Genomic DNA, 25,375 nt, shown 5'->3' on the forward strand with positions numbered 1-25,375 from the left:
TGGTGGGCTGAGTAGTGTCCCATAAAAGTTCATGTCCACCTGGAATCTCGGAGTGTGACCTTATTTGGAAATAGGATCTTGACAAATGTTAAGTAGTTACGGATCAAGATAAGATCCTAGTGGTTTGGGGTGGGCCCTAAATCCAACGTGGGCATCCTTATAAGGAGAGGAGAGGATTCAGAGAGGCACCGAGGGAAAAAGGCCACAGGGAGAGAGAAGGAAGCAGGTCACAGTGACGCTGCCACGGCCAGCCGAGGATCGCTGGCGAGCCCCAGAGGCTCAGAGAGACGTGGGACCATCGCTCCCTGGGAGCCTCCAGAAGGAGCCAAGCCTGTGACCCTTTGATTTCAGCGTCTGGCCTCCAGCACTGCCGGGCAACACAGTTCTTGTTTGAAGCCACCAAGTCTGTGGTCTTTTGTTCTGGGAGCCCTAGGAAATGGGTACACGAGAAACCCCCGACTGGGCACAGTAAATGTGTTTGCTGTCACCATCTCCGTACTGCTGGACACCTGCCTCCAGGCCCATAACTTGTCTTGGCTCTAATCACTCACTCATACTGAGCTTACCGTTGATTAAACCTTCTGAATCTTTTTCAGTGGCTGCCTTGAGCTGTGTGATTTTATCTTCACTGGACGCAACCTGTTCACTCAGCCTTTCAAGATACTCTTTGAATCCTGATTTGTCACCCACAGTCTTTACTCTTTCCAGCGGCTTTGTGTCAACAGTGAATGTGATGAGCATACTTTCTGGATCTTCATCTAAGTCAGGTCTTAACCTTCCGGGCTTATGGATCCCCTTTAAGGTTTTAATGAAAGCCATGGAGCTTTCTGCCAAAAAATACATATTTATGTAGATAACACAGAAAATTTTTTAGTAAGGTTTAGAAGGTTCAGATACCTCTTGAAGCCCCAAGTGGTCCACGAACACAAAGTTAAGGATCCCTGCTCTATGTAATTGATGCAGTATTGAAGGATGTGAATGAGCAGACCCTCATAGTGTGTTGCTCAAGACCTTCTAAGATGGTTGACCTTGTTCCGTTCATCAGCACTTGGCCCGGGCACGCCACAGAGTTTTCTAATTTACTTCGTTGGCTTTGCATTTGGTGCTGTTTCTTAGTCTTATGATATCATAAAAGACATGATCAGGTGTTTTGATGGAAAGAACAAAGGTATTTATGGACTCTGTTCTGGATTTGCTAGGTCAGGAGCTATGGCAAGGAAGGAAAAGAAGTGGCTCTTTCATGGCTCCACCGTAGTATGTTAGTTTCCTGTTGCCACTGGAACCAATTGCCACAAACCAGCTGGCTTAAAACAACAACAGATTTATTGTCTTATAGTTCTGGAAGTGAGAAGCCCAAAATCAGGTCTCACCAGGCTAAAATCAAGGCACTGGCAATGCTGCACTCTTCCCGGGGGCTCTAAGGGAGAATCGGTTCTCGTCCCTTTCCCAGCTTCTAGAGCCTGCCTGCATTCCTTGGCTCATGGCCCTTCTTCTGTCCTCAGAAGCTATAGTGAGGGTGAGGCATCTGCCTGCTCGCTCTATCTGATCTCCTGCCTCTCTCTTGCACATTTCAAAGACCCCATGATTACCTTAGGCCCACACACGCAGTCCAGGGTAATCTCTTTATTTTAAAGTCAGCTGAAGAGCAACCTTAATTCCCTCGTGCCGTGTAACCTAACATATTCACAGGTCCCAGGGATTAGGATGGGATCATGCAGGGGAGGGGGGGAGCGGCATTAGTCTGCCTTTCGTACATCATGGACTTGTGCTAGCACCCCATGATTACACCCTTCTCTTCTCAGGCTCTGCACTTACTCTTTTAATAATAACTTCTGAAATTTTGCCAAGGATCAGCAGTTCCCTACCACGTCCATAATTTGCACAATCCACCTTCATCACTTTGTAAACATTGGAGTGCTATTTACCTAGGTTACTTTTCTAATGTCACTCGTCCGGGATTCACCAGACTGTGATTCATCCAGATCAGAAATCCTGAACTCAAGTCGGGCAGCTGCTTCAAACACTCATTCAGCAAATACTCATTCAGTACCTACTGTGTGGCAGGCAGGGACAAGAAGGTCCTGCACGCTGTCTGGGCGGGGAGGCAAGGTGAGTCAGCACCTGTGTATTGTCCAGTGGTGAAAACAGACATTGAACAGATGCTAACACACAAGTAACTGTTCATTACTGATTCTTGGGGAAAGTACCAGGATGCCAAGAGGGCATAAATGAGAGCTAACCCAGTCCAGGATGGTCAGGGAAGGCTCCTCTAAAGAAGTGTTAACACTGAGACTAACGCATGAGCAGATACTAAACTAAGAAGGGGCACAGAAAGGAAGCCCATTCCAGGGCCAGGGATCCTATAGAATCCTATATGAAGACCGAAAGGTACAAAAAACCCTTGGTGTGCTGGAGGAACGGAAAGGAGTAATTTAGAGACTAAGGGGAAATTGGTGTACAGTAGAGGTGAAAGGGTGGGTCAGTACTTTCTAGGCTGTGTCAGGATTTTTTACTTGATCTCAAGAAGAATAGAAAACTTTTGAAGGGTTTGCTGGTTTGTTAAATGTTTGGTTATGGTAAAATACAGAGAATACAAAACTTACCATCTTAACCATTTTTTAAATGTACAGTTCAGTAGTGTTACGTGTATTCACATTGTTGTATAACCGATCTCTGGAACTCTTTATCTTGCAAAACTGAAACTCCCCGTTTTTCCTCCACCAGCCCCTGGCAACCACCCTTCTACTTTCTGTCTCGAAATCTGACTGCTCTGGGAACCTCCTATAAGTAGAATCACACAGTATTTGTCATTTTGCGACTGACTTCTTTTCACTTAGCATAATGTCCTCAGGGTCCATCCATGTTGTGGCGTGTGTCAGAGCGCGGTTGCAGGGTTTTAACCTGAGGAGTGAGCTAGCCAGATTTTTTTTTTTTTTGAATTAACATTTTTAGCTATAACCTACACAGAAAAATACACAATCCTAATTCTGTAGCTTGATGAGTTACCATAGTGTACACGCTGATGTAACCCCAAACCTGGTCACGAATGCGAGCATCACCAGCTCCATGGGGTTCCCCAGAAAGCCCCTTCCAGTCCCCACACCCCCTCTCCCCCTCCCCAGACTGAACACCACAGATGGCGCCAGTCGTTTCACTTTATGCACATAGGTCTTGGCATGCGTGCTTTTGTATTCCTGGGACGAGTTTTCTTTGCTCCCATCACTAACGTGTGAGGTAAACTCACGTTACTGTCTGTAGAATGGTTTTGCCAGTGGCAGCAAACGTGAGTAGGTCACAGTTTATCCATGCCTCTGTGGATGGGCATGTGGATTGCCTGCTTTGTGGCTGTTAAACTAATGCTGGCGTGCACACGTTTTATGGGGTGTGTGCTCAGGAGGGGGCTGTTCACTCCCTCTCAGTTTTCTTTCAGGCCCAGTGTGTCCGAGACAGTTCACCGTCTCTCCTCCAGAGCCCTGTTCCTCCTCCGATGGGTGCTGTTTCAATCAATAGCACCGCACCGCCTTCTACCCAGGCTGTTAGGCCAGAAACTGAGACATCTTCGTTAGGCCTCCAGCCCCCGTATCTAATTACTTACCACGTCCTGTTGATCCAGATCCCTAAGTGTCTCTAAAATGTGTCCACTTCTCCCCACATCTACCGCAGACTACTCTAATCTCCTATCTAGACTGTGGCCTCCTGACAGGCTTCCTTGTGTCCGCTGTCACCCACTCTAACCCATTCCCTATGGAACGGGAACACGGACTCTCTTGGTTGCGCATATACATGTATCCCCGGTATTATACTTATGAATGTTACGCCGTGCCCTTGGAGTGCTCTGATAGAGCATCTGAAGGCCCAGCACTTAGGTCAACAGCTGTAATAAATCTGTATTTCTAATAGTCTTCATGTTAATTTCTAACTTTTTTGCTTTATTTTCCAAATCCGATTAGTTGGGTTTTGGGTTTTTGGGGGTTTTTTTTTGTTTGGTTTTTCCCCCCCTTTCATGGTGACTAAGAAGAGCTTGCACAGCAGTAGAAATGTCAGTTCTGCCAATTTTTTTTGTTTTGCTTTTTTTTGCAGGGTTTTTTTTTTAAAGGCATTTGTCTACTATTTGAGGGACAGTTTAGTTAAAAGTAGATGGTCTCATCTGTAAATCCATGTAACTCAGCTGTTTTACAGTAAAGTGAAAACAAACACGTGTGCGAGGGAGTCCCTGCTACCCTCTTTACATTTGTGGGATCCCACTCAGGACACCTCAGATACAGTAGGAGACATGACAGTGAGACGCGGATTGGGAAAAGCAGCCAGTGTTAATCCATAATGAAACATCAGTAAAGCTTCATTTCTTATTACCTATAACAGAATGATTTTCTTTTTTTAACTCAAGTAAACTTAGGTCAGTGGATATAAGATCAATTCAAATACAAAGAAGAAGTTAATTGTGCTTCTATATGCCAAGAACAAGCAATTAGACAATAAATTTTTTAAAATACCCTTTAAAATGGCATTGGCATCGAAAACCACAAAACATTGTCACAAGAAATTAAAGATCTAAATGAGTGGAGGGTCATCCCATATTCATGGATCCAAAGACTTACTACTGTTAATACAGCCAGTTGACCTTCAGGTTCAACATGATCCTAAGAAAACACCAGCTGGATTTTTGCAGAGATTGACAGGCTGATTCTAAAATTCACAGGGACCCTGAATAGTCAAAACAATCTTGAACAAGAAGAACAAGACCAAAGGGCTCCCATTTCCCGATTTCTGAACTTACCACAAGACGGTGTGGTGGTGCTGGCCCAGACCTGCAGATCAATGGACTAGAAGTGGGATCCAAAAAACCTTACATTTGTGATCAATTGATTGTTGACCAAGATGCCAAGACAATTCAGTGGGGGAAAAGAACTGTATTTTCAACAGAAGGTGCTGGGAAGACTGGACAGCCAAGAAGACTCCGAGGGGGAGAGAGGAGGCCAAAGAAATGTGCATTGTCTCAGAGTTAAGTGGTTCACCCCCCACTGACACTGCTGAGGAGGGTGAGGAGGGTGTGTGCCGAGGCCTGGAAAATTTGCTCTGCATTTGGTGACGTAGAAGCACAGTGACTGGAAATTTGGAAGAAAGCAGCTGTATTATTTTCTAAGTTCACCAACCCCAGGGCAAAGAAAGCTGGGTAATTACAGATCATCTTAATGGAATGAGAGATTTCTTGAAGAAATGAGCATGAGTGCACCAGGTACAAAGCGGTTTTACTGAGATAAGAGTGTGTCACAGAGAAGCGTAACCTGAGGATCTGTAGATGGGCTTTCTCACAACCTCTGCACCCAGTTGCAGTGTCCTTTAGTCTTACTCTGATGGTCGCCCTTCTCAGGTTCTTCTCCTTGATAGAGGAAACGAAAGCAAAAAAAAGGTTTTGGGAAATGTTTTCATCCACTGTTTTGTTGACCCTGCAATAGACCCATTTCTTTCCTACTTCTCTTGCTCTGAAAAAAAAACTTGTAAGGAAATCTTTTGGGAAGGGGGTGAGAGAAGCCACTTTGCTTGTTCCTGTCGTTATTTGCAATCTTTAACTCTTCCTCGGCTTTTTAATTTTTGGAAAAATAATTTATAAGTCTGCACTGTCATCCTGCATTTGCCTCTACAGCTTTTGTGTGAGTCTTTCTTAAAGTTTAATTTATCTCGTGCATTCTTCCTGGTTTCATTATCTTTATCTATCAGGATGATTTGTAATTGCCCAGCTATCTTTGCCTGGGTTTTGCAAACTGTAATGATGGGTTGCTTTCTTCCAAGTTCCTAGTCACTCCGCATTCTGAGCATGTGTTGGGTTCTGGGTCACAGTTGCCCCTGGTTATCCCTAGCCATTATCTTGTTGCAGACAAAGCAAATGGTAAAGCAGATCACGAACTTGTTAGACACCCTGCTTTTAGCTGAACAAGATCTCTGCAGTCCTGCAGGTCGTTGACACCCATCAGTACTCTCTCTTGTCTGCCGGCTCGGTGACCTGGTAAGAACTTTCGTATTTACTCTGTTTGGCTGGTGACATAGGTATATTGCCCCCATCAAAGTTTCATTTCTGTCTCTTAGACAGGTTCTTGAGTTCTGTTCTCTTGGATTTCCCTAAAGGACGTCTATTATCTTGATACAAAATATCTGCTTCTTTTTTCCCTCTGAATAATAGTTCCTTAGATATACTTTTCCATCATTACAGCCTAATCTTGAGATCGACTTCAACAAGTCCCGTTGATTAGTTGTTATTTAAGGTAAACTAAAGGTTTTTCTTATTACTTATATTTATTAGTTTACGGACATATCAGATTATGAAAACTTTAAACCCATTCTCAATTTGTTCATGTGAGTAGTCTCTCACAATGGGGTTTTTTTTTTTCCCTAATTGTCCTCCACAAGGACTGACTTCATGATTTTTTTTTTCATGTTCTCCTACCTCCTTCCTCAGCAGTTAGCTATTCCTAGCCCATCATTTTTTTTTTTTCCCATACGGATGAGTCATTTCTTTTAACTCACATATTATTTATTCAAAGGTTAACAACAGCATTACACACTTAGCACCTGTCAAATGTAAGGAATGGTGGAGAACTGTGTGGATAGAAATTTGCATAAAGCAAGGACCCTAAGATGAAGAAATGTTCTTGCTGTATTTGTTCTTTATATATTTTGCATATTAGCTCCTTATCAGATAGATACATGAATTACAAATATTTTCTCCCATTCGATAGGTTGCTTCTTCATTTTGTGGATGGTTTCCTTAGCTGTGCAGCAGCTTTTTACTTCGATGCAGTCCCACTTGCGCATTTTTGCTTCTGGTGCCTTTACTTCTTACTCAAATCCAAAAAGTCACCACCAAATCAAGGAAATTACTGCCTGTGTTTTGTTCTAGGAGTTTTGTGGTTCCAGGTATTATGTTTAAGTCTTTAATCCATTTTGGGTTGATTTTTGTTTATGGTATAAGATAGTGGTCCAGTTTCATTCTTTTGCATGTTGCTGTCCGTTTTTCCCAAAACACCATTTATTGAATTAGGCCATCCCTTTCCCGTTGTATATTATTGACTCCTTTGTTGTAAATTAATTGACCATATTTGTGTGGATTTCTGAGCTCGCTATTCTGTTCCATTAATCTGTGTGTGTGTGTGTGTTTGTTTTGGAGGGGAGTGCAGGGGGAGGGCAGAGGGAGAGAGAGAATTTTAAGCAGGCTCCACACCCAGTGTGGAACCCAGTACAGGGTTCAGTCTCACAACCCTGCGATCATGACCTGACCCGAAATCAGGAGTCAGATGCTTAATTGACTGAGCCACCCCGGTATCCCTGAGTGTCTGTTTTTATGCCAATACTATGCAGTTTTGATTAGTATAGTTTTGTAATATAGTTTGAAATAAGGAAGCCGGATATCTTTAGCTTTGTCTGAAGATTGCTTTGGCTATTCAGGCCATTTTGTGGTTCCATGCAAATTTTAGGATTATTTATTCTATTTTGGTGAAAAGTGCCATTGGAATTTTGATAGGGATTGCATTGAATCTGTAGATTGCTTTGGGTAGTATGGGCATTTTAACAGTATTGATTCTTCCAATCAGAATATCTTTCCATTTATTTGTTTCTTCTTTAGTTTCTCTCATCGAGGTCTTATAATTTTAAATATACAGCTCTTCCACCTCTTTGGTTAAATTTATACCTTAGATATTTCATTCTTTTTTTTTTTAAGATTTTATTTATTTATTTGAGAGAGAGCGAGCAGGAGCAGAGAGGGGGCAGAGGAGGGGCAGACTCCCTGATGAGCAGGGAGCCCGATGCAGAACTCGATCCCAGGACCCCAGGATCATGACCGGAGCTGAAGGCAGATGCTTAACGACTGAGCCACCCAAGTGCCCTATTTCATTCCTTTTGATGCAATTGTGAATGAGATTGTTTTCTTAACTTCTATTTCCAGTAATTCATTATTAGTGTCTGGAAATGCGACAGATTTATGTGCATTGATTTTGCATCCTGTAACTTTACTGAATTTGCTTATTAGTTGTAACAGCTTTTTGGTGGAATCTTTAGGGTTTTATATATATAATGTCATGTCCTCTACAGATAGAGACAGTTTTACTTCTTTTCAGATTTGGATGCCTCTTTTTTTTTTTCTTGTCTTATTGCTCTGGCTAGGACTTGCAGTGCTATATTGAATAAAAGTAGTGAGAGTGGACATCCTTGTCTTATTCCTGATCTTAGAGGAAATGGGTTTAGCTTCTCATTGTGGAGTATGATGTTAGCTATGGGCTTGTCTTATATAGCCTTCATTATGTTGAGGTACATACCCTCTATACCCATTTTGTTGAGAGTTTTTATCATAAATAGATGTTGAATTTTTTCAAATGCTTTTCTTGCATCTGTTGAGATGATCATATGGTACTTCATTTTGTTAACATAGGGCATCACATTCACTTGTGGGGGTTGAACCATCATTGTATCTGTGGAATAAATCCCACTTGATATGGTGTGTGATCCTTTAAATGTATTGTTGAATCCATTATTCTTATGTTTGAAAGTATGTTTCAGGGGCGCCTGGGTGGCTCAGTCGTTAAGTGTCTGCCTTCAGCTCAGGTCATGATCCCAGGGTCCTGGGATCGAGCCCTGTGTCAGGCTCCTTGCTCGACGGGAAGCCTGCTTCTCCCTCTCCCACTCCCCCTGCTTGTGTTCCCTCTCTCGCTGTCTCTCTCTCTCTGTCAAATAAATAAATAAAATCTTAAAAAAAAAAAAAAGAAAAGAAAGAATGTTTCAGATAACCTAGTCTTTGTTAACACTGTCACTGTGTCCGAGTCATTAGTACTGTAACTACTAGTACTAGAAGAAAGAAGTGATAAATAAAACAGGAATGCTTCCATATCCTTTACTTTTCTGCCCAAGGATTTTTTTTTTTTAATTTTATTTATTTATTTGAAGGAGAGAGAGACACAACGAGAGAGGGAACACAAGCAGGGGGAGTGGGAGAGGGAGAAGCAGGCTTCCCGCCGAGCAGGGAGTCCGACGTGGGGCTCGATCCCAGGACCCTGGGACCGTGACCTGAGCCGAAGGCAGATGCTTAACGACTGAGCCACCCAGGCGCCCCTCTGCCCGAGGATTAATGATGCCTTCCAGTGTTGCCAGCTTTCAGTTATAAGATGAATAAGTTCTGGCGATATACGTACAGCATGTGACTAAACCTAATGATACTGTAGTGCATACTTGATATTTGCTAAGAGACTAGATCTTAAGTGTTTTCACCAGATATAAAAAAAGTAAGTGAGGTGATGGATATATGAACTCACTTGATTGTGGTAATCATTTCACAATGCATATCAAATCACAGTGTATACTTTAAATATATCTAGTTTTTATTTGTTAATTACACCTCAGTAAAGCTGGGGTGGGGGAGGGAATAATGCCTTTCAAAGACTCTTCTGCCCAGCGGTGTCCTTACGTCCTCCTGTGCATCAGCAGTTTGAGCTATAGTCGGTGGCTTTGCTCTGCCCTGGTGGGTTTTTGGTGGCAGCCAAGAAAACTGAACACTATTTAGTCTTGTCTCTTAATCGTCACTTCCTTATTTTTCAACAGGGATTTCAGTCTTGTGTGTTTACGTAAATGATGATGCTGTCGGTCAGGAATTCCATAGTGGGAAGATCACATTTGAAGGGGGAAAATAATGAGTTTGAGATACTCAGTATTCATGGAGAAATATCTAGCAGACAGTTGAAAATTACAGAATAAAACACAAGAGAGAGATTTAGACATTACGTACATACAGGTGATGGTTGAAGCCATGGGAGTGGATGAGATTGGCCACTGAGAAGAGAGGGCCCAGGGCAGATGCTTGATGAAACCCCTCCAGCTAAGAGGCTAGCAACGGGAAAATGAGAAAGAGTAGGCAGAGAGGGGAGAGGAAAGTGTGGTGGACCGGAGTCAACAGAAAAGAGAGCTGTAGAAAAACTCGTACTCAATGCTGTAATGCTTTGGTGGAATGAGGAGTGGTACGGATTAAATGATTAGCACCCCCTTGGGCTGCACTGTGGCACCACTTCTGTGCAGGGACCTAGCACGCTTCTTGGTTACCTGGATTTGTAGCGTCTCTCTTGCACTGAAGTGTTGGTTGTATCAGTTGTAGTAGAAAATATTTCTGAACGTGACTTTTCAGGTGAAGTGAATTGTATTAGCCATCATTTAAAACTACTTCTAAGATGCTTTTTATTATGTCATGGAGAACATCCAGCAGATATATTTAAGTTGTGTAAGGATGTGAAAAATAATCAAAATCCATTTGAGATATACAGTGACTATAGAAGACAAATGATAATGGATAGCTATTGACAATTGAACTTGCTGACCGTTCGGCTACGGATGACCCTTCTTGCAATGCTGACTGATAATATCCAGCACTCTAGGTGAACAGAAGAGATCTTATTGTTGCCCTCTTGTTAAAAACTCTATACTAAAAGGTAATGACTTGTAAAAATCTGTTTCTTTAGAATAAATATAACCAAAGAAGTAAAGCTTGCCAGTTAGGAGAAAAATAAGGGACACATTTTACTTTTTAAAGATACTAGATTCAAAGCTGAAAAGTGATACAATAACATTTGAGAACCTAGTGAACGCGCCCGATCTCGTCTGATCTCAGAAGCTAAGCAGGGTCGGGCCTGGTTAGTACTTGGATGGGAGAACCTACACAATTAAAATGTTTTCTTCAGATTCTTCTCTTCATAAGAGGCAGAAGACAATGGAATAATATCTTTAAAGTGCTGAGAGAAAAGTAACTGTCTAGAATTTTTTACCTAATTAAGCTGTCATTCAAGAATGAGATCATATGGAAGATGTTTTCAGATATAAAAAGACAAGTTTACTCAAAAACCTGACTTTACCCTGAACAGATCCTCATTTGAAGGAACATCAAAGGGATGTTATTATTCTCATAAGGAAGGAGGAAATGAAACACAGAAGGAAAAAGTGAGATGTGAGGAGGACAGTGATGATTAATTTTTTTTTAAGATTTATTTATTAGAGGGGCACCTGGGTGGCTCAGTTGGTGAAGCGTCTGCCTTCGGCTCAGGTCATGATCCCAGGGTCCTGGGCTTGAGCCCGGCGTCAGGCTCCCTGCTCGGCAAGGGAGCCCACTTCTCCCTCTCCCTCTGTCTGCCACTCCCCCTGCTTGCACGCATGTGCGCACTCTCTCTCTCTGTCAAATGAATAAATAAAATATTTAAAAAAAAAAAAGATTTGGGCGCCTGGGTGGCTCAGTCGTTAAGCGTCTCTGCCTTTGGCTCAGGTCATGATCCCAGGGTGCTGGGATCGAGTCCCACATCGGGCTCCCTGCTCGACAGGAAGCCTGCTTCTCCCTCTCCCACTCCCCCTGCTTGTGTTCCTGCTCTCACTATTTCTCTCTCTGTCAAATAAATAAATAAATAAAATCTTTAAAAAAAAAAGATTTATTTATTAGAGAGAGCACGGGCACATGCGAGTCAGAGTGAGTGGTGGAGGGAGAGAATCTTCAAGCAGACTCCCTGCTGAGTGCAGAGCTTGACGCGGGGCTTGATCTCACGACCCTGAGATCATGACCTGAGGTGAAACCAAGAGTCAGAGGCTTAACCTGCTGGGCCAGAGGGTGTCCAGATAATTTGATCAGATATTCTGGGTGTTTCTGTGAGGGTGTGTTTAGATGAGATTAACATTTAGGTCAGTAGACCGGATAAAGCAGGTCAAAGTAGATTGCCATCCCCAATGTGGGTGGGCCTCATCCAATCAGTTGAAGGCCTTCATGAAACAAAAGAGCTGATTTTCCTTCCAGTAAGAGAGAATTCCTCTTGCCAGACTGCTTTTGAATTGGGACATTGGCCCTTCCCTGCCTGCAGACTCAAACTGAAACATTAGCTCTTCCTGGGTCTCAAGCTGCTAGGCTTTGGCCTAGAACCACACCATCAGCTCTCCAGCTTGCTGACTTACCCTGGAGATCTAGGGACTTGTCAGCCTCCATAATCCCATGAGCACATTCCTTACACAAAATCTCTTTATACAGACACGTGTCTTCTTGGTGTGTTTCTCTGGCGATCCCGGATTAACGTAAAGACTAATAAGAATCTGTAGGTAACATTTAACAAGCACTGACCGTATGAAACATTAACTATTAGGGATGGGGTAATTAGAGAAAGGTAGAACTGAGTACTGGTAATTACACATAAGATGGAAGGGGTGGTTGGAGCTCTATTCGGCAGTAGGTTGAATGGTGGCCTCCCAGAAGATGTGTCCATGCCCTAATCCCCAGAACCTGTGAATGTGGAAACCTTATTTGGAAAAAATGACATTTGCAGATGTAATTAAATTAAGATCCTGAGATGAGAGCACCCTGCATTACCCAAGTGGGCCTTAAATCCAACAGTAAGTGTCCTTAGAGACAGAAATGAAGGCACAGACATGGTGGAGAAGGCCACATGCAGACGGAGGAAGAGGTTGGAATGATGCAGCCAGAAGCCAAGGTCACCTGGGGCCACCAGATGCTGGGAGAGACAAGGAAGGGTTCTCCACCGATGCCTTCAGAGGGGACGTGACCCTGCCAGCACCCTGATTGCAGACATCTGTCATTCACAACAGTGAGAGAATCAATTTCTGTTGTTTAAGCCACCAGGTCTTATAGGGCTTTGTTGGGGTAGCCGTATGAAACCAATACATATTTTAAGAGCCCGTGTTCTTCAGGAAGGAACTAGAGACATTGATTAAATGTAAACTCTTTATCAGGTATGCATGTTAAGAGAAAATGTGATCACTGCTTTCAGAAGTAGAGAAGGATGGGGGAGAGTACAAAGAAGCTTAGGAGTAACAGGATACATGAGAACAAAGTAAAGTAATAGGAACGGACCCAGGTACACCCTGTAAGTGAGGCACGTTCACGGAGCCTGGCGGTTGATCCTCTTGCAGTCTAGTGGAGGAGAGACCCTCAGAGTAGTGATAACGTGCAGAAGTAAATGAGTCTTCTGAAACGCAGGAGCACTATTTAAAATAACTCGGCTTTCTTATGATCATATTAAGTAACAAGATCTAGCAGTGGGTCTGATCATCTTGATTACCAGTGTTGGGTCTACGAAGTTTAATCGCGGGTATGTTTTCATGTGTTTCCGAATCTGCAGTAGCTAATGTTAGTTACAGAGGTGCAGATGTTTTGTTGCCTACCTTCAGAGGGGAAGAAAACGCTAGATTTCATTTAGTGTAGTGAAAATAAAGATGGTTTTCCGTCATTCAAATTCCACCAACCTTTTGGGTTCTGCCTACATGGATGCTTCTCAAGAGTCCTTGCTGGAGATGTTAGTCTTCCAACAACTCTCCCCTCTCCCAGATACATACCACGTCCCTTAAGTGAGGGAAGGAGGCAAAGGCTTGACGTCCTGGCTGCCTCCCTGTGTCAAAGGACTTTCCCAGGGACGCTTTCTCCTTAGGTCTGGTCTTCTTCTTGGTGGGCTTGCGTAGCCAAGCGTGGATCTTTGTGGACTAAGAAAGCCCCTCAGCAGGGATAAAGTCCCCAACTCAGTCATTGCTGCTTGATACACAAGAAGCGTGAATGCTCCAAGTAACAAATCCCCACTTAGATTGCTTACAGTGTTTTGTGTCAGAACTGGAAGGTCAAAGCTAGGGCCGCTTTCAGGGTTCAGGGATTCAACACTTAGCAGAGTTACTAAGGATCTTGTTCCTTTTGATCTCTCCCCTTTGCCATCCTAGTTTTAACTTCATCCCAAGATTGCTCCCTCTTTATCACAAAATGGCTGCCAGCAGCAGCTGTAGTCACATGTCTCCTTATTCGCTTTCCTGTGGCTCATCTTAGAGTGGACGTCTACTTTCCTCCCCCTGGAGTTTGAGCTCAAATAGGTGTCACTGAAAGCATATGGTTGGGTAGAGGTGGTCTGTAGATGCCCAAAATAAATAAGGTCTCTGTTTTTGTTTTTGTTTTTTGGGGGCAATTAACAGAATCTACTCCAGACCCTGGGGTGATCCCATGGTCATGCCTGGAAGCAGGGCAAAGTCACCTAGAAAGAAACAAACCAGAAAGAGTGACAGTGTGTCCACACCTGCCTCCCTCCCGTGCCTCACTCCATGTGAACCAGTGGAGACATTCAGAAATGCCTGTTAGCTCATCAGGGTCAAGTCCAGTTTCTGCTTGGAGTGGGAGAGAAAGGACCCTTTCCCTGTGTATAATTTTCCATATTTCTCTCCTGATTCTTAGCATGCTGTCGACCTGCTTTAGTTGAATATACTGGAAACTGCGGATTTATAGAAGTAAAAAATGAAAAATAGTTTTTCAGGAAAGGGCTGATTGGCACAAGATGTTAGTAAACATCGTCCTTCCAGTAAGAAAACATACCATCAGTGTGGGGAGAAATTCTAGCCCTGGAGAGTCCTCGACCTACATCGGGGTGGGGTCCCAGTGCTCGGTAACGTCAACACTGAACATTCAAGTGTAGGGAAAGGCGACCAGGGAGGAGGAGGAGGAGGAAGGGAGGAGGAAGGCCAGGAGGCCGAGGGCCCTAAGAGCCAGGAGAGGAGAGTACTCAGCTGAGGTGGATGTCACTGAGAGTCAGTGCAGAGGACACAGTGTCCCAGCAAATGCAGAGGCTATTGGTGCCTTTTAGCCGGAGCGGCTGGGTGCAGAGATGAAGATGTGATGTGTGAGTGGACACTGAGGAGGTGGGAGCAGAAGGAACAGGCAGCTCTTGACAACGGTGACGGTAAGCGGGAGACTTTGGACATATCTGCTTTCTTTTCTTCTTTATTTTTAAGATGGAAAGGACCGGCAGGTTTAATTGAGAGGGAAAAAGACAAAGAGGGAATGATCATTAATATAAGGTTCCTGAAAAATCAAGAAAGGCTGGGGTCCGTCCAGATGATTTTTCCTGGCCGTTATGACAACAAATCCTACCAGAAAAGAAAAACATGAACAGAAGTGGAAGGGGGTGGGGGGAGGGGATAAGAAAATTAGAGGAACAAAGTAGATACAAGGTTAAGAGAAAAATTGAACTAACAAGTGAGTTAACAAGAAATTAAGACAAAAGGAAAGCAGAGCGTTTCAACAAGATTAAACAAACACTGAAGATAAGTAATAATAAAAAGATGTTAGATTTAAGTGAAAGTATAGAAGTGGTAAGAGAATAAGTTATCTGTGGATGTGGATGAAGGGATGAAAGCTAGACATTTAAATCCAGTCACTGAACATTAAAAATTAAGAAACTGGCAACACAAATAAGGAATTCCCTTTTGTCCTTTGAATCATAAAATTAGAATTTAACAGAGGGAAAATAAGGAAAGTCGGGATAAGAAGCAGGAAACCTAAAGATGAAAGAGATTATAATCTAATGTGGAACTAGGAAGCAAGGAACCTACCTCTTTCGTAGGGACATCACGCCAGGAGAACATCACCCCCGTCAGAACACTGCCACGGTAAACAGTGGTCTTTGGCACGGACTCGTTCTTTGTGTCAGTTCTTGCTCAGTCTCCCTCTGTCATTCTCCCATTTCTCCCTTCACCTGGGAGGTCAAGTACTTCCTCTGTGCCACACATGCTGGAGGACATTCTCACACATGAGGAGAGACTCAGAATAAACATCCAGTTGCTGGTACAGTAGGATGAAAGCTAAAGTGTGTGTCATCTCGGGCTGCCATGGAAACACAAAGCACCCAGCTCAGCCTCGGGAGGCCGGGAGGGTGTTCCGGGGAAGATACTTTAGCAGAATCCTGAGGTTTAGGAGGTGGTCAGCAAGGAAGCGTTGGGCTTGGCATTTCAGTTGGAGGAGCCAAGACGCCCAGGCTCTGAGAGCGTGAGGCGCCCCGGGGGAGCTGGGCTGTGCCACGGCTGCAGATTGGTGGTTCTCGGCCGTGGAAGGAGACATGACCCACACAGTAATGTGGTGACCACTACACGCTAGATGGGGTGTTTGCGTTTTCATGCAATGAGGTCTAAGTCAGGTGAACCAAAGTGGGAGTTTCGGGCTGCTTGGGGAAGAGAGATTTTATTTATTGACTGACTTCTTCACTCACAGAACCCTTTAAATATTTATATACTCTGTGCCAGAATATTCTTCCTCTGTTCCCATTGCAGATGGGTTCTTCTTTTTAGAACTTGATTATCTTACATTGGTATAGCATTGTAACTTGGGTTATGTGCCATCTTGATTTTCGTGAGAGTTCGAGAGAAGGGCTTCGTCTTTGTTCTCTGTTCTCGTGCTGGTCACTTCTGCACCCCCTCCTCTCTGGCTAGTGGTTTTCCAGCGTTCCATCTGGGTTTCAGCCCCCACGAGACCTTTACCATCCTGTTGCTCTTTTCCTGGATTTCTAAGCACCCTTCATGTTGGTAAGGTATACTACCAACCAGTATTGCTGAGATTTCATTTCTGTGTCAGGCATGGCCTTCTCAATATATTTAGAGGTTCCTTAACATTCAAGACCAAGGTGTTCAGTTGTTGCTGAGCTTCTGTGTTCGTTGAGGTGAGGATTCCATAATTGTTCCTGTCGGTGATTGTTTTGGTTCTTGTCAAGGAATAAATAAAATTCTCGTTACTGTTTCTGGATTCAACAGGAAAGGCCGTACAGAAAAAAAAAAAACTGATGTTCAGCCTCTCTGTAATATAACATTTTTTCAGGTTTATCAAAGTATAATTCACAAAATTGTAAGATATTGTAATACAGTATTGTATATCATCTGTAATTTCACGTTTTCATGATAACTTCCTAGAAGTTTTTCCTGACACCATAACTAATAAATGCAAAGAAGTCAGAGATGAAGTCCTCCTCTAGATTTGGCAGGTTAAAAAAAAAAAGAAAATGATTTTGAATTTGAGCAAAATTGCTATTGATAGATTTTAATGGTTCCTAATTGCATAGATATTTTATGCCATACTGCGTCTTCACTTAATAAATTGCTTCAAGTATAAACAACTGGTATTAAATTGCGAAGTAGGGCCACTGAACTGGTTCATCTTCAGTCCTCTTGGGAAGTTGTTTTAGAGCTGTTCACATTTTCACCGTTCAAGTTATTTTTTAATTATAGGAAGGAATGAATAGACAAAATAAACATGCGACCAAGTGGTTATGGAAACCTCTTATTTTCTTTTTCTGAATAATGGAAACTCCTTCCTTGAACAGGAACTTGAATATCTTATTCTCGCTTATTATTGCATATTCTTGCTGACATAAATGTTTGCAGAGACCTTCTATGGATGATGACTTGGGTGAAATTTGGGAATAAGGACATTCTTCCTCTCATATAGTCTGTTGTTGGAATTTATTTGGATCCTGCGTTATGGGTAGAATCTGTTCTTAGTGGGTGGGGATTCCTTAAGAGAATTTTAAAGTTCTCCTTCAGTATGTTTGATAGATTTTGCTCCGTGGTTGCATCCTTTCCCGTGTCTTTTCGGTCTTGGAAATGATGACTGTTATCTTCTAAGAGGATGATGACCCTGTCAGCACAACGGGGAGAGGGAACAAGACGGGGACGGGAGGTGTTAGGAGCCGGGGATGTGGGGCAGACATGTGCTCCAAGCTGTGGGTGGATTTCACACACATCGGTGCAGAAAACCCCCACAGCACCAAACTGGAACACTAGGACCCGATAAGATGAAACCCATAAAACTAAAGAAAAGGGAATTGATTTTTTTTAATATTGTACATATGTATGTATGGATGGATGGATGGATTTATTGAAAGCACGCACATAAGCGGGGGAGGGGCAGAAGGAGAGGGAGAGAGAATCTCCAGCAGACTCCCCACTAAGCACAGGGCTCAATCTCACGACCCTGAGATCATGACCTGAACCGAAATCAGGAGTCAGACGCTTAACCGCCTGAGCCATCCAGGCGCCCCAAGGGAATTAATCTTTTAAAGCACTTAAGAGTAGAGGAATTATTATAGCCTTTTGACATATAAAACTCTCGTGAGGTAAGAATTTTAACTTCGTCTTAGTAAGTAAAAGTTGAAGATGAGATCATTGAACCCAGGCGGTTGTTCAGCTAGTGAATAATTGATCTAGAATGTAAGCCCCACGTCTTCCTTATTCCATGACCATTGTGTTGCTTCCTCCTTACTGCCCTCTGAATATGCATGAAATCATAGGGAGCACAGGATAAGTCACAGAAAAATGATTATTTTGCTGAAGACAAGTGTACACGTCCTTTTGGGTATTCTTGATTCTGCGTTTTCTTCCAGGGTTTGTGCAGCAGTGTGTTATGAAAAATAACAAATGAAACACTTAAGACCAGCTCTTTGATTGCTCTCTGTATATAGCATTGGAGGTTTTTCCAAGACACTGAGGTTATCTTAACACTTAGCCTAAATGCTTCTATTTTAAAGCAGCATAATTATCTGGGAAACAGCACTGCAAGTAAACAGTCTGTTTCAGGATTTCAGAGTTTCACAATGCCTTCAATGTGTCTTTCAATAAATAGTTGACTTACTGGGACGCCTGGGTGGCTCAGTCAGTTAAGCATCTGCCTTCAGCTCAGGTCATGATCCTGGGGGTCCTGGGGTCGAGCCCCGTGTCGGGCTCCCTGCTCATCGGGGAGTCTGCTTCTCCCTCTGCCCTTCCCCCCACTTGTGTGCACATGCACGTGTGTGCTCTCTCTCTCTCTCAAGCAAATAAAATCTTTAAAAATAAATAAAATAGTTGGCTACTAAAATTATGATATAGGCTTTTTTTTCCCGCCCATTTGAGAAAGGACTAAAGTTTCGGAGTGCAGAATTCGTTTAAGGAAAAGGGTGATAGTTGTCAACAATATAAATCATGACGTGAAATTATTTATGTTTCAGTTGGGTCAGGAGACCTCTGGTAGCAAATACACTCTCATTATAATCCTTCACCGCGATAGTAAGAGAATTCGGGGGAAAGATACGGTCTAAGTAGGAAAGATAGCTGTACCATTTCTCCGAAGTTAGCTGGCATCGCTACACCGTGCAGTTTAAGTAGCGTGAACGTTTCTTCTGCTAAGTAGGTGTATTTCTGGGGTGTGGAAAGCATGTATTTCCCCACTGGTGTCATCTTTTCCTACAGTCTATTATTAATACTGATCTGGTATTTTTATTATTTATTTGCTTTTAGTGTTCCCCTTTGTCCTCCCCCCGCCCCAGCCAGTGCAGAGCCTGGGTCTGGCCATCCTCTGGCACTGCGGATGGATGGCGGTCTGCGGACTTCACCTCTGTGACTCCTTCCCGGTCTGGACCACCCTGCCCATTCACTTTCACCTGTTAGAAGCGTGACGCGGTGGGGAGAGGGAAGAGCTGCCGGCGGGGCTTCTTTAGACTTGCGAAAGGGGACAGCGCTTTGATGACCATGTCTGCAGACTGGGATAGAGGAGCCTGGCCTTACATAAAGGTTCCCGTGTACTTACGGGAATCCGGAACAGACTGTCCCCCACATCCACAACAGTGGCCCTGTAACTAGTGTCCCCAGGGAGTGTGCTGGGGCTTCATCTTGTCAGACAGGTGCATATAGTAAAGTTAATACGTGTATCTTAACGGGGAATTGTAGTTTTTACCGGTAAATGTAAATTAGAGGAATAATCTATTCTAGTTTCTGGTTTCATGTTATTTTAACTATTTGAACTTCCAGTACAGGCCAAAACTTACCTTTCTGATTTCCTTTAGACACTTACTAAGAAATTTGTTCAAACATGCTTGAATGTCAGCAAGCCACTTGGTAACCGAAGCAAAAGTTAGTTTGGCTGCCTTGTTTACCTCAAGCAAAATCAGTCTCTTTCAGCAACGTGGGGGTGGGGTGAGAAGGGGTGGGGGTGTGGGGATAGGGTAGGGGTGTGGAGAGAAGAGTAAGTGCAATGAGCAGAAGTCAGGGGTAGATGAGTCACCTGGGTGTTGGGGGACGGGGGCGTCTGCGTTTGCTTTTTCGTCCTCCTCTCTTAACCAGACTGCACTGCGTATTGTCAGTCTGTGAAGTTAAATGGGATTTTTCACGGTTTTCATTTGCATCACAGGTAACATGTTAATGGAGCCTCTCTCTCCCTGTACAGATACGGGTTCAGGTTCATGGGTATATTCATTGCTCTGCTGGCCCCGAGCTGCTCGAAGTGCTTTGGATACACAGAGTGTTCGGGAAACAGTTGAGCACTTTGATAAAGACTGATTTAATTTATCTTGAGAAAAAATGTTTTTTTTTCTTTTCTATTTAGTTGCTGATCATCTGGGCTGTGATCCTCAAACACGGTTCTTTGTCCCTCCTAATATCAAACAGTGGATTGCCTTGCTGCAGCGGGGAAATTGCACATTTAAAGAGAAAATATCACGGGCTGCTTTCCACAATGCCGTTGCCGTAGTTATCTACAATAATAAATCCAAAGAGGAGCCCGTCACCATGACTCATCCAGGTAAACAAAACAAGGGGGGCTTGTAAATTTTGTTTTTCCTTCTAGAAATTAGTGCTTTGTAGGTAAGCATTCTACCACCACTGAACCACATCATTCACAACCTAATTCTGTGATTATATTCGTTTTTGATGTTCATTTTTGGTATTACCATTTGTTTCTTGAGATGCATGTCTTTTTCCTTTAGTGGAATTTGTTTCTTAAATAAGAGTCTGTAAAACTTGCACTTACTAAATAACTGGCTGTGACCGAATCCTGAGTCATTTTGCATTTCTACATTCCACTTAATAACTTTGAAAAATAACGTGTTCCATTGAGAATCATTCGTCTAGGTTATGGACTCTCAAGGATGACCTCTTCGAGGAGGATGCTTTTTATCTTATCAGGATAAATGTCAAAACGGACTCAGTAGTAACTGTATTTCTTCATTTCTTGTGGGAGCATTTGAGGATATCTCTAATTTAAACTGCTTTAATAACAACAGTTGCAATTTATTGAGCACTTACTATAAATGCCAGGCACTGGACTATGAGGTTTTGGGGGGTGGGGGTTAATAGGCTTTATTCTTTAGAGCAGTTTTATGTTCCCAGCAAAGTTGAGTGGAAAGTACAGAGATTTCCCGTACAGCCCCACAAATGCAGAGCCCCCCTCACTATCAGCGTCCCCCTCCAGAGCGCGGCATTCGTTACAGTTGGTGAACCTACAGTGACCTCTTACAGTCACCCACGGTCCCTAGTTTACTCTGGGGGTCACTGCCGCTGTTGACCTTCTGTGGGTTTGGACAGATACGTACCCACCGTGACGGTATCATACAGAGTATGTTCACTGCCCCAAAGATCCTCAGTGCTCTGCCTGTTCACCCCTTCACCCATCCCTCCCATTTCTCCACCCCTTGGCAACCACTATTTTTTTTTTTGGTGGTGGTGTTTTTTTTACTATTTCCATAGTTTTGCCTTTTCCAGAATGTCCTGTAGTTGGAATCATACAGTGTCTAGCTTTTGTGGCCTGGCTTCGTTCACTTAGTAATACACATTTAGGTTTCCTCCTTGTCTTTTCATGGCTTGATAGTGCATTTCTTTTGAGTGATGAATAATACTCCATTTTCTAGATATACCACAGTTTATCTGCTCACCTACTGAAGGACATCTTGGTAACTTCCAAGTTTTGGCATTTATGAATTAAGCTGCTATAAATATTCATGTTTTTGTGTGGATGTAAGTTTTCAGATCCTTTGGGTGCGTGATTGCTGAGTTGTATGGTAGGAGCACGTTTCATTTATAAACTGCCAAACCATCCTCCCCAGTGACTGTGCCATTTTGCGGGTCTGCCAGCAATAAATGAGAGTTCCTGTTGTTCCACGTCATCTCCAGCATTTGCTGCTGTCCGTGTTCTGGATTGTGGCCATTCGAATGAGTCGTTTTATTTTGTGTTTCCCTGCTGACCTGATGTGGTGCTTTTCAATACATGTTTTCATAGTCCTCCCCACAGCCGTGCATGGTGCCCTTCTAGACGGGGAGAGCGCAGCAGGGGTCAGACCAGCGGGCTCACCAGTGGTCTCTCCTCTCTCAGGGTTGAAACCTAGATAAAGTTAAGTTCTGCGTTCATAAAGCTTTTAAAGTTTAATGACATGTTTGAAGAATGTTAATGACATACTCAGTTTTAGACATTAATCTTGCAAAGGCCTCTGCACCCTAATTGAGGGTCACCTTTTGTGTCTATTTTGACAGAATAATGAGATGGATTTAAATTTTATTGTTAGGTGACTTGTTTTCTTCCTTTCAAATTAAGCCTTTTAGAACAAAACTATATTTTTTCTAGTTGCAAAAGTAACACATGCTCACTGTAGAAAAACTGAAACAATAGTAAAACACAAGGAATAAAATAGAATGAGTGATTTTCACTATCCAGAGATCACTGGAGTCCTGTAGCTTTTAATTTCTTCAGGGAGACCATAAGGAGATTAAGGGACAGTCTATTTCAGCTGGCCATCGGTGTGGGAACACTGGATCAGAGACAGTGGCTTTTCTGCTCTAGGTCTCAGAGCAGGTGCTAATTTGTTCTTGGATGTTTTAGAGCGAAGAGAAACTATTTGAAATTTTGGACCTGATCTTCCCGTACTGATTTCTTCTTACTGGAAACATGAAGAAACCTGGAGAGGGAGAAATTCATCTGAGCAAAATGTATTTTTCTTTCCTGGTGGTGTTATTTTACATACATAAAACTGCAAAGAAGTAGCTAGAATGAGCCTTTTAGATATGAGACGATCTGGGGAATATAAGAGAGGAAATTGATGTTCTTTTTTTTTTTTTTTTTTTAATGATTTTTGTTTTAAAAAGGAGGGAGGCCTCTATAAATTATCACAGATTTCCCCCCATCTGTATTCCTTAAAACATTAATATATTCAGATCTGTTCATAGATGACCCATGGCCAAAAAAAGGTAAGTGGTAAAATAAGTTTAGGAAAATGCTTAAAATGTAGTCTACTTTCAGAGGCTCCTGAGAGACATACTGAGATTCTGAGAGCTTTAGGATTAAGACCTTGTTCTACGTAGATTAACCTGTGGTTTCCCAAATTCATTTGACCATGTAACCCTTTCATCACAGCTTAGTGTGTAACAGCACAAGGGAGGAACTTTAGGGCCAGATTTGGGGATATAGTGTTAGGAAGTGGAACCTTAGTGAGGCAAATGGAATCAAAGCAGACATGAGAACAGTGAGCAATGGCTTTATGTTGTAAGTAGACACATAAAAAATCCGAGTAATCTGGGAAACTAAATTGGTATAGTACTTTGGAGAGAAATTTGGCATTATGTGGTATCATTAAAGAACTCCTACATTGTGATCCAGGAATTTCATGCCTGTATGCATCCTCTAGAGTACTTCCCAGGCTCTAGTGTGCACGCAGTACAGAGCACCTGGGCATTTTGTTAAAATGCAGATTCCAATTCAGCATATCTGGGGTACAGCCTGAGATTCTGTATTTTTAACAAATTCCCAGGTGATGCTAATGCCTCTAGTCCACAGCTATTGCTTTGAGAAACAAGGAAGACAGGAAACCTAGGTTTCAGTCCCCGATTTTTCCACTGACTTCTTCGGTGACATAGGACAAGTTGCCTCCTGTCTAGGAAGGCCTCTTGTGACTCTAAACCTCGGTTCTGTGGAAGGCCTTGAATCCCCGTCGTGGAGGACAACCACTGTTAGCCCTTCCTACGAGATCTCCCACTTTCTGCCTCCAGCCGTATGGGAGCCAATGGGGAGATTTCATGTACTTACACAAGCATTTGTGGCCCCTCTCTGTCATCCTCCAGGCCCTTGTTACTCTTGTGTGTGCATGGGAAACACACAAGAGTATTCATGGCAGCATCGTAACAGCAAATTACTGGAAATACCCAGCTGTCCATCCCAGGAGAATGGAGTGATTGTGGTGTATTTATTCAGCAGTTAACGGTCAATGAATTAAAGCCACATGTATTTACATGACTAAATCCCAAACACATAATAATGAGCATGAAAGAGTAAGTCGTAGAAGAATATGTACAAATAGCATTTGAATGAAGTTAAAAAATGCAAAACAGTAGTTGCCATATAAGCATATATATATATATATATATATATATATATATATATATATATATGAATAAAATAACAAAAGCATGTATTAGATTAACAAATACCAAATTTTGGAATAATGGGTCTTCCTGGAAAGGGGATTTTTGGGGGAGGGGAATTTAGGACCAGAGAGAAGTAAATGAGGCGGTTCGGACATGTCTGTCATGTGTCACTTCTTAAGCTGAGGGTTGAGTACATAGATGTTCATTACATTCTCTCTAATTCTTGGGCTTTGAAAGATTCCAAAGTAAAAATCGTAAGAAAACCTCTGTAAAGGATTAAAAAGTAAACAGAAGAGTGGCACTTCTGGGCTGTGACCAAGCGAGGAGATCACCGGATTCTCTTCTCAAAAGAAAGCAACTCTAAAACTGGACAAAACTGACAAAGCAACCACTTCAGTGTTCTGGAAATCAGCCAGAGGCAGACAGCAGTCTGAGGCTCATTTATGCCTTGAACAACTGCCAGACTTTGGGTAGGAACAATGAGAAGCTGTGGTGTTTGGCCCTGGGCTGCTTCCCACACGCCCCGAGCCGTGTCGTATGGAGTTTCTGCCAGGGCAGGGTGGGTGGCAAGGACGGAGGGCTTGCCCTGCAGTGACGGAAGGGTGGGTGACACCCGTGCCCAACATTGTTGTCTCTAGAAGTGATGTCTCAGGGACAGGAGGGTGGAGAAAGGCCAGGGTCTGTCTCTCCCAGCCCAGGGCTGCAGCCAAGTGTGTTCTTGTCTGAGACCACATGCTCCGTGGTGGTCTCGGAGCTGAAGCTGTTTACACCCCTGGGTGACCTTGAGACTGTGTGCATGCAGGTAGGAGACAGATGGGACTTGCAGAAGTAGCCCAGGCGGGATTGGAAGAGGCCACAGCTTTGAACACTGTTCTCTCCCTACACCCAGATCCATTAGCAGATGGTATCAGCCTTACTGATCAGAGATGTTTGAGCACCCGTGTCCAGTAACTGGCTGACAGCTAGTCTTGAAAGAATATTAAATAAACGGAGCAGAGACATCATCGATGGCTGCACACGACAGAGGAAGCAGACCTCACAGGTCTAACCTGGCCATGCTACTAAACAAAGCAGGCAAACAAGGTAACAGCAACAAACTTAAGGGCAAAAAATGCAGAGTTGTGACATTTTATTGTCTGAAATGTCTGGTTCTCAGCAAAAGATGACAAGCTATACAAAGAAATATGACAGTGTGACTCATACTCAGAAAAAGAGTCTGCAGGGGCAGGTGGCTCATTCGGTTAAACATCTGACTCTTGATCTCAGCTCAGGTCTTGATCTCAGGGTCGTGAGTTCAAGCCCCTCTTTGGGCTCTGCACTGGGCATGGAGCCTATTTAGAAAATAAATAAATAAAAGAAAAGTCGGCAGAAGCTGCTGCTGAGTATTCCCAGATGCTGAATT

General features: G+C 43.1%; 1 protein-coding gene across 3 annotated transcripts in view; it reads left to right on the forward strand.

The window, feature by feature from the left end:
* Positions 1-25,375, forward strand: part of RNF130 (ring finger protein 130) — a 127,918-nt gene that overhangs the window by 12,187 nt on the left and 90,356 nt on the right. For all 3 annotated transcript variants that reach the window (XM_036071191.2, XM_036071190.2, XM_036071192.2), the window contains exon 2: positions 20,171-20,365. In XM_036071191.2, coding sequence (XP_035927084.1) covers positions 20,171-20,365 — 195 coding nt within the window. The remainder of the gene's footprint in view (positions 1-20,170; positions 20,366-25,375) is intronic.

Source organism: Halichoerus grypus, chromosome 2 (assembly GCF_964656455.1).
Source record: "Halichoerus grypus chromosome 2, mHalGry1.hap1.1, whole genome shotgun sequence".
In the NCBI taxonomy this organism is placed as follows: domain Eukaryota; kingdom Metazoa; phylum Chordata; class Mammalia; order Carnivora; family Phocidae; genus Halichoerus; species Halichoerus grypus.